Consider the following 9,937-nt stretch of genomic DNA (forward strand, 5'->3'; position numbering starts at 1 on the left):
GTCTGTAGCTCTGCACTGACACAGTTCTCTGATGTTCTGCATGTCTTTTCAAGAGATCTAATATGCTGGGGTTTCTAACACATCAATTTATCCTGTAGCTTTCTATTAGCACTGGTTTTATAATGCGACAATTTATCTCAGTTCTCTCTCCAACAACAGCAACAGCTGCTCTCCCATCTYCTTCCTCATAGCATTTTCAGCTTCTCAATGCTGCCTGTAGTGATTACAGCCTGATAATTGGCTTTGCACCGTTAAATTAGCCTTCAGCTACAAGCATTGTGGCTCTTCAGCTCTTCTATTTGGCATGCTTCAGCAATCAGAAATTCCTGCAGGGCCCTGGTGCTATTTTCCCCCTCTTTTTTATGCCCAAAGGGAACGTGATGGGCAAACACACCTTTTAACAATGGATGTTACACTCTTCTCTGTCCAAACAAAACAAACCATCAAACAACTGCCAACCTGAGGAAATGCTCTGGAAGGAAAAAAAAAAGGGGGGAGGGGGGGAGAAAGAAAAGAAAAAAAAGATGATTGCAACAGAGATTCCACTCTGTCATTCCTGGAAGAAGTATAGCTCATTTCCATCCGCAGAAGGGGTCACCCCTGCGGTAGACCACAGGTAGGAAAACTACCCCAAAGACCTCCAGCAATGCTCATATCCCTCACAAGAGCTGGGGTGGGGTGGGATGAGTTTTTCTAATGAATCCCTGTAGCACCAAAGTTGTACGCTTCTCGTCTTTGCACGTGACCTGGGAATGGGCTCCACCGAGCACCATCCGGGTGCTGTGCTAGGTGGAGAGCTGGTGTCCTCAGGCATCTGTAGTGTCTGCAGCCAGCAGTGACCACCCTTGGCCCACATCAGCCCTCCTTTACCCTCCCCATCAGAGCAAAGCAGTTCAAAGGGAGGAAGAGATACGGGGTTAGCAGAGCCAAAGGGGGAAGCGCAGTGGCGGGAGCCAGCAGAGGATGTGAAAATGTCCTGAGAAGAACCAGGGTTTCATGAGGTTACTTGAGAAAACAGAACAGAAACCCAAATCTTTGTGTTTTGTAATTCCCAGGATCAKTTTTACTTAATAACCGCCTGTAAGGACTAAAATGTTTTTAAACTGATACTAAGAAGAGTTAAAGATATCTTTACACTGAAAAGAACAAAACCAAAAATCAGCAAAAATACTTCTAGCATGCCCCATCTGTAACCTTCTCTCGAACCTTGCTCCCTTCTCTCAGCAACTCTGAGTCTCTCCCTTACAGTTTTCAGAGATTTTCCTGAAATGAGGATTTGTGCATTATTTGCTTAGTTAATGGAAAAATCAGCTAGCATCCAGACACGAAGGGCAGATTGCCACCCAGAGGAATCGGCAGCGTTAAAACAGCACGGACGAGCCCTGGGGCAGCCAGCCCTGCAGGGCAGACGGGAGGAGCCAGCAGCACCCGGCACCTATGAACGGACATTTCAGTCCTGGGTCGGGATATGAGTGATAAACATTAGCACAGCAGCAGAGGGGGAGAATTCTCAACTTTTTATCATTTGAAATAAAGGAGAAGTTTCAGGTAGCTGCGAGGCAGTCAGCAGAGGGAGACACGAGCTCACGTAATCGGTACGCGAGCTCAACCTCTTTCTTCCCTCGGAACCTGTAAAATGCAGACAGTAGTTTTTAAGTACTATCACAAAACTGTTTTATTTTACTTTTTCTACATTTATGTTTTAATCTTTGAGATCAAATGAGAGATAAAACAAATAAAGAAGCTGAAAGACATGGAGTCGTGGATATGTTGTTTGACGTATTCATTATAACCTTGTCTCTCCTACKGGTTTGCCGAGAGTTTGAGTTTCATGGGATTGCGGATTCTTTCTTTTACCTTACTTCATTTAATGTGTCACAGMAGCTTTCCTATCTGCTCCATCATGCCCCAAAATCTCAACTCAGAGTCACAGCATTTGATAAAAGATTTAAAGGAATTGTGGAGTTTCTTTGAGAAAAAAAAATATCTTCATAATGATAAACTGGAAAGAAAAAAAACTCCCTTCTTAGTTTCTGGTAAGTGCATAAGCAATTTAGCAACATCTAGAGTGCCTCTATAGTTTGGTGACAGATTTCAAACAAATGTGTACTGGTAAGACCTTCTTCAAAACACCCCTTTTAAGGGTAGAGAGGAAAAGACACTAACGGTAATGAGTCATTTCCGTGGTGAGGGGCCTTTGAGCAACTGAACTAGTGACACAGGTGCAGACAGCAGCTAAACCAGCCCTTGTAGGCTTGTGTAGTCCCAGAAGGAGTGGAAGAAACATCACATCTACTTTAGGCAAAATCTGGATTGTTACGTATTTTGTAAAGAAAAAAAAAACACGCTACTTTCAGTAAATCACAGAGAGACACGGAACAGTATCACCTCTTGATTTTTGTAGGGTTTTTTTCTCTTGTCTTCCATGGTGRGTCAAACAGGAAAGTATATGTATTTACTTTTGGTGCAGCATCCTTCCCACAGTGTTCTTCAGTGATCCCTGCTGTGGACTACTCACTTCTTTCTTCTTCTGGGCACCTCTATGAGGTGCCCAACTCAGAAAGYGCAGCTACAACCTTTGCACTAAAAAGTGGGTCATTAAAATCTCATTTATGCAGGGGAGCTATTATCTTACTGAATATGCAGGAATTTTACAGCGTGGGAGCACTCCCTCCCATACAAGGGGCACGAAGCACTCCAGGGGCACCTTGCACAGCACAAGCYTCTGCTTTTACCTGGGTACTTCTAGGCTGAGGCTGATGATGTTGGTTAGAAACTGTCTTAGTCCTTGGGAGGTAAAATAAGATGTTGCAGAAACAAAACCTCCAAAGTGCTTATTGCTATATCATTCCTTTGCTTTTTACGTACTAGAACAGTGCTGACCCTCCAAAATCCGCTCCATATTTATCAAATAAAATACAGTTCTGATCATTACGAATTTTTACAGCTTTTTGACAGAAAGTGTTGACAGCCAACATAACAGTAACAGAGGAACACTTACTAGGGCTCAAGTGACAGCTTCGTGCTCAACAAGCACAGCTAAATACAAAATCCACTTGTGGAAGAATAACCCAAGYAAATGTTCAAATATGCTAGATTAAATTTATCCTGTGATTGTACACAAACTTCAATTTAGGCAAGAASTCCTGTATCTTTCTTTTTAAACAGAAAAAGGAACCCCTTTGCTTCACAGCTAAAGCTGTAAGTCTTTAAGATTACTTACAATTCCCCTTCCCCCCCTTTTTTTTGTAAAATTTTAAGTATCATTAATCAGAGTGAAATATGAATACAAATTGGATGTCAAAAGACAATTATGACTGAAACTGTCACTCACACTATAAAACCTGTGTTTTTTTGCCTTGGAGTGAGTGAACTCTCAAATATAATATCAGGGCTGGGAAAGGCTCTATTTTTATACTGATCTTCAGCACTAATTCCAAAGCTTTTTGCTCCTATTCACTCCACTAATCTTTTAAATGACAGTGAGATTCAACCTTTTAGCACACTGACAAAAATGAAAAATGTTGGTAATAAAAATCTAGGTAGCTCATTCTCTCACAGCTACAATAATCTGCCAGCTCATAAAAATAAGCATTTCAGAAGTGAAACATGCATTCCAGTGCTACCTGTTCGATGTGATTAAACCCCAGTGGCTGTATGAAATGTACGCTCACTGTTTTAAGACATAAAAAGAGAGACAACACCCAATAGTATTGCAAAAACATTTAGGTTTAGTGAGGTAAAATGGGAGCAGCCAGGAATAATCTTTGGTATTTGTTTCAATTTAAAGAGTCCATGTTCAAAAATAATGTTGAGCTTAAAAAAAGTTACCTGCAGTTTTAATTTCTGTTCTTAACATATAACTGTCATTTTGCTAAAGATTGAAAAATGGTTGCACCAAATTCATTCTTAGTTATTCTGTGTGTGTCAATAGCAATAATTTCTTGATTATCAATAAGCTTTAATTGGTTAAACCACACATCTATATATACAAAAGTTATTTCATGTCCACTAGAATACTTCTGTTCAGGARTCCATGAACTGAAAAAGTGAGATCCATTAGCTTAAAGTGACAAAATAGATAATGTTTATAATTGTTCTGTTCACCTTGTTTGTTTGCAAAGCATGCAAAAACTCTTCTCTGCAGYAAAAAACTCAAAGTAGCAGTAACTACCCACCCAAAATCACAATGAAAATCTGAAGTGAAATTTACTGTAGCAGTATTTTATTTCCTCTGTCACCCCAGTAAGTTACTATTTATATGACACCAAAACCTTCATGGAATAGCATAACTTCACTCTTGTTACTGAGTGCTCTCCACTCATTTAATAACACAGTCAACATAAATTTAAGCTAAAGCTTTCAAACTAGCCTAAATCTAGTAAGTATGATAACTCYGGTTTATCAAGTGTCTCAGAATCCACACGGACAGCTTTTACAGAGCTGTTGGCACAGTAACATGTTCAAAGCAAATGTTACAGATCTACATTCAAAAGAAATTAACTGTGTCCAGAAGGGCCAGCTTCTTCCCATTCAGATAAAAAAGGATTTCTAAATGACATGCTAGGGTAGAGAGGTCACCTCAAGTCAAGTGAGATGACTCCTGCCCAGAGATACAAGTGCAACTTACCTAATCTTAAATCTTACTCAGGTTGTGTTTCATGTTCTTCTTATAGCTCCATACTTCTTGATTGCACCATATGTAATTTCACAATGTTTTTTTCTTCCCTCCCCATAAAAAATGCATACGCTACCAAGTCAACAATACTTCCTCTGCAAGTTGTTAATATTTACATCTTAAAAAATACTTTAGGAATACCTTACCTATGGTTGAGAAAGCCAATTTTATTACGATGATTACCATCACAATAACTAGCTTTTAAATCTGCAGCTCAGCACTGATCCTTGCTACTTCATTGTTCAATATCCTTTAATAAATTCTTTGTTTGTATCTGAATTAGCCTTTGGCCTAATTTGGGCCCTTTTTAGTGTCACTACCCTCAGCTATCCCAACAGACTGTGGCTGATATTAGCCAGCATCAACAAAATTATACTGTTTTGAATAAAGATTAATGCCTTTAATTATAACGGACCTTCCACACAATTAAACCAAATACATGATGCTCATTTGCCAGTTTTTAATTTTTTAGATATCAAAATATTTTTTGTAGCTAGGAAAATGAGGGATAATATGACTCAAGGTTATAACAGGAATAAACTGACATCTCCTTGTCCAGAATTCCAGAATTCTCTTTAGACTTCCTGTCTTCTCCATTCTATCCAAGAATGACATCTATACTTAAAAATAGGGCAAGTTAGATTATAAAAACCTCATTTACTTTAAATTTCCAACTGACAAACAGATTTACAAAAATATATACAAACAAATTAGAGCAACAATAAGATTAATACACATAAACTTTTACTTTATGGACTTCTCTGTCTTCACATTCTCTTTGCTTATTGTAATAATAGAAAGTATTGTCCCTTCTCTGCAGTTTCTTAACAAATCCAGTTTCTGGCCAACACTCTACCTATGAATAGAATAAAAAGGATATACATTTACCTGAACATGCTCACACTGAATTACATTTGTGCATTATATTGTAATGAATATAGCATATACTTTCATGGAAAAACTTCATTTGCATCTGAACACTGCTTTATTAAAAGTTAATTAAATTAATAGTAGACATTATGAGCATGATGTCAAAAACAAGTTTACTTGTCTATTATAAAACATTATGATCAGAAAACTTACAGAGTTCTAAATCTTACCGTATCAACTTGCTTTACTTGTTTATATTCAACTTCATCTCTGTATCCAGCTTGCTGGAATCTGTATAAGTTCTCTACCTCATCTGACCATTTTTTGGCATGACATATAGATTTTGGTTTGATGTCAGCTCTAGCCATGACTCCAGAAATTTCAGACTTTTTCCTAAAATTAAATTTTTTTGAAATGAAATAGAGACGACTCAAGCATATCATTTTGTTTGGGTCAAATACAAATATGTAGATCAAAATTTAAAAATAAAGTAAGAAAAATGCAGATAGCAGAATAATATCTTCCCTCAAAGTCCGAGATAAAACCCCAAAACATATTATAAACAGTCAGAATCAGATTAAATGCACTAGTTGATCTCAAATAAACCCAAACCACCTACACTTCTATTTGTAGGAACTTTTATCATATTTTTGCTGCTTTAAGTTAGTGGTGCCATTTATGCATTAAAAAAATGGGTTTTTTGTTTTTTTGTTTTACTTCACAACTTCCTATTTTCTTTCTCTTCTCCTGCCTCTTTGGGGCAGGCAGCTCTCCAGGTTTCTTTTCCTTTCTACCAACGGGACACCAAATTGGGCTGCTACTGAAGAACAGCCAACCCTCAGGACAGGAAAGGAAAGGTGGAAATGTACTGCCAGGCACATGCCCACGGCAACAGCAGAGATGGCAAGGAAGAGCCCCTAAGAATTATGTTGGGTGGAGTTAAGGAGGAAAGGCACATAATCTACCAAAACTCATCCTAGTCTATCTTTGCCCATTCAAGAATCTGTACTGACTTCCTCTATACTCCTTCTCCCTCCACAAAACCCCATATGAACTTGTTCAAATATGCTAAAAATGGTAAATAGCTTAATCAACTACTAAACCTGAACCAGAGCAGAACTAGGACTAGTTCAGCCACAGATAAAACTCAAACTGCAAAAGAATAAAATACACAATTAAAAAAAACTTTCTGAGAAGTCAGTGGAAATACACCAGGGATGGATCTGAACTTCGGAAAAACAAAAACAAAAAGCACCCACAAAAAAACAAGAAAAAACATGAATCATTTGCCTTCTACCTCATATCTGAATTTCAGGACACTAGCTTTCTTGAGCATATCTTACTCTGTTACTAAAAATCAAACTCTGAATTGCTTCAGCAAGGAAGATGTAAAAAATGCTGTAATATCTTGCAGATATAATCAGAAATGAGTCCTCTCCTAGTTATGTATTGTCACCAAGCTTCATTTCAGTAATCAGAAAGGGTATTTGCCAGAAAGGAGAAGGCGGGGGGGGGGGGGGGGGGGGGGAATTCTGGATTTTGTATTGAGAGGATGAACAATCTTCCTCCTCACACTTAGTAAGTTGGCTCCAAAACCTGTGCTCAAGGTCAAACTCCTTACTTACCAATTTTCTACATCAACTGAGAGCCTTAAAAGTCAAATGCTGATGTATTATCAAATACATAAATGCTTTTAGTCTGTTACAAGGGCAGAAAATAAATTGCACTCTAGCAAACAATGCATTGGGAAAATAGTATCAGGAATTACTTTTATCATAACATGGAAACAGCAGAGGTCTGCATCTTTCATCTAACAGTATGAGGGCCATTAGCAAACAGAGAAAGAGCCCTTCCTCTCTTTCTGCATATGTTTTATTAGAGATCAATAAAAAATACACATGAACGCTCTCTTCTGGCAACACTAAACTGTTTCTTGCAGTTCAGTACTCCAAATCTTCTTTTACTAGGCTCTGCAGTCTTAGTGGCATTTTGTAATTKAAAGTAGACATTTGCTAAGAAAGGTCATTTTCCCATCCAGTTATGAGCTGCCATGTGCAACTAGCATACTCAGCATATATCTGCATTATAAGGAGCGCAGTCTTGAAGGGATYTGTCTCAACATTATTTTTTTCCTTCCCTTTCCTTCCCTTTTTGTAACTATTACAGAATTCTTCATATGCTGTAGACTTGTTTTACATGAAGACTGTTGTCAAACTGGGACTCAAGACAGACTGAAAAAGTACTAGTAAACTAATAATATTAGAAGTAATAATATTAGCTCTTAAATGCTAAACTACTATGACTTTATAAGTATCTTATAGCAACTTACATGTTACTAGGGTTATGTACTTCTGAATAGGTTGTACTCAATTCATATGAATGTGCTTCTTCAGAACATCTAGATATGCCTGGCACTTCCTGACTGACCATTAATTCAGAGGGTCTGTACATAGGCGTTCCTGCCCCAAATTTGTGTAAAATAAAGATCAGATATTTAAAATGACTGCTTAATGCATTCAAGTATTAAAATAGCCACCCTGATATTTTCATGCCACTATTTAGACCACATTATATATAAACCTCCTACCTATATTCTCTACAAGGGTGTTCTCTATTCTGTGTGCATAGGTGTAGACAGGTGTAATTCACTAGCAAACTTCAGGCTAGACTAGCCCAGCGAGTAGGAAAAGACCAGCATCTGGAACGACCCAAGGTCTGAAGTGGTGTATGGATAAGGGATCTGGGCATAGGTATTAGCCAGGCTTAGAGCCCATGCTAAAATTCAACAGATGCACAGATGTGAAGATCTTTGTGAATCAAGAGAGTGAGGTGGAACATTTCACTAGGGAACCTCAATCCTGATCASCTGGAGACAGGTAAGAGACACGCATAACACAAACAGTTGGCTCTGTGTTATGCACGTTTACGTGAGCACTGGTAAAGGCACTGTTTCCAGTCTGCTGGTCTGTGTGGCTGGTTGTGTGTGTGTGTGCTCAGTGAGTGTGTGTGTGCTCAGTGAGTGCCCAACAGGAGTGCATTGGGAGCCTGGCTACATACTGGAATGGGAAAAGCAGCAGCCTGTACCTATGGGACTGGGACAGGAGAACTCCCTGGGTCCTTAAGAGCTCTAGATTTAGCTTCCCTCAACAATTTTAAGCACCTCTAAGAGTTGAGCAAGTAGAAACAGCTCACTACTTACTTATTTCAAGTTCTTGAAATGGTGCAACATTCCTCTCTCACCAAACCATTTGTTCCACAATGCTGCTTCTTTCTATCTTCTTTCCCCACTCCTGTTCCCTTTGTTTCCTTAAAGTTCACAAAGAAACAAAACATGTCTACTAATAAGACTACTTAAGCACTCACCACTACCCTTAGCAGAGAGAAAAAAAAATAAATTGCTCAGGATACAGTGTCTTGTGTTCACAGCCATCAGTTGCTTTCAAATAGAGACTAGCAGTGCCTATAGACCAAGAAGRGGCAGGGCTCCCACTATCCCAGTAATGACATTCTAGAGAGAGCAACCTCTGCCCTGAAGAGCCTGCAGTTTAAGGGCAGGCAAGTTTATTAGCCAGCCCAAACCCAACAAAGGCTCAGCCCCATAAAAAGGAGGGTTGTTTTRAAGATCAATGAATGAAATAATGTATAATGTGAATGTTTTCCTCTTTCTGTCTTCAGAATAGGAAGACAGGGAGAAGGTGACACCAGGGCCTTGGCACGACAAACAGAGGGTGAACGGAGGTAGAGCAAAGAGCAGCAGGAGTCTCCACGGCCCTACCAGCCACAGGCTGGAGCTGTGAGAGAAGGCACTTATCCCAGCGCAAATACTATCATGATCATGACCCCAAGCCACTACACCTCAGCTTTGATTACAATCATAATCCCCAGCCCCACCACAACACCAACAGCCAGYCCACCAATGTGACTGTGACCATGAGCCCACCCTCCCCACCATGACTGCCAGCCCCTGTACTACTTCAATAACCCCCAGCTTCAGTCCTACCACCACAATCACATCCCCAACCCCTATCTCAACGGCCCCTGCCCTACCCCATGGCAACTCCCAGCCCTGCTACCATCGCAACTACGATCCCARCATCCAGACCACCATCATGACCATGACCCCCAGACCTTGCCTCAACMCCCAGGACCATCACCAGGACCTCAGGATCACCACGACAATCACTGCAATCCTACCACCAGGACCATGACCCACAGCCCCCRTCCCACTGCAGTGATGCCAACCCCGGCCTCACCAACGCAGCCGTGACCCCCAGCCCCAGCGTGGTGGCCCCAAACCCGGCCCCATCCACCACACGGCTCCCGGAGCAGGGGCGCCCCGCAGCGCCCCTCCCCACCTGAGCGGGGGCCAGCCGACCCCCGCCACCACCG

General features: G+C 40.3%; 1 protein-coding gene across 2 annotated transcripts; it reads right to left on the bottom strand.

Annotated features, from left to right (window-relative positions):
• Nucleotides 1-1,545: 1,545 nt before the first annotated feature.
• On the bottom strand, nucleotides 1,546-8,849 carry MEIG1 (meiosis/spermiogenesis associated 1). Of its 2 annotated transcripts, XM_085326017.1 has the most exons (4): nucleotides 8,748-8,849; nucleotides 5,779-5,941; nucleotides 5,427-5,534; nucleotides 1,546-1,629 (listed from the first exon to the last, which is right to left on the bottom strand). In XM_085326017.1, exons 2-4 carry the CDS (start codon nucleotides 5,914-5,916, stop codon nucleotides 1,606-1,608), a joined length of 270 nt encoding a protein of 89 aa, XP_085182143.1. In that variant the 5' UTR covers nucleotides 5,917-5,941; nucleotides 8,748-8,849; the 3' UTR covers nucleotides 1,546-1,605. The 2 variants fall into 2 exon arrangements, with proteins under 2 accessions (XP_085182143.1, XP_085182152.1); XM_085326026.1 differs by lacking the exons at nucleotides 1,546-1,629; nucleotides 8,748-8,849 and adding an exon at nucleotides 7,878-7,996 and having other exon boundaries at nucleotides 5,124-5,534.
• Between the last annotated feature and the right edge of the window lie 1,088 nt (nucleotides 8,850-9,937).

This window comes from Rhea americana, unplaced genomic scaffold (assembly GCF_003343005.1).
Source record: "Rhea americana isolate MKP2758 unplaced genomic scaffold, rheAme1 scaffold_1, whole genome shotgun sequence".
NCBI classification, from domain to species: Eukaryota; Metazoa; Chordata; class Aves; order Rheiformes; family Rheidae; genus Rhea; species Rhea americana.

What these genes read in the sequence shown, in the direction of transcription:
- MEIG1 (XM_085326026.1), bottom strand. Translation starts at nt 7,978, where the DNA reads ATGGTCAGTCAGGAAGTGCCAGGCATATCTAGATGTTCTGAAGAAGCA. An exon ending in GTACATAACCCTAGTAACAT is followed by an intron (nt 5,942 to 7,877) that starts GTAAGTTGCTAT and finishes ATTTAATTTTAG; the next exon opens with GAAAAAGTCTGAAATTTCTG. An exon ending in AAGTAAAGCAAGTTGATACG is followed by an intron (nt 5,535 to 5,778) that starts GTAAGATTTAGA and finishes TTCTATTCATAG; the next exon opens with GTAGAGTGTTGGCCAGAAAC.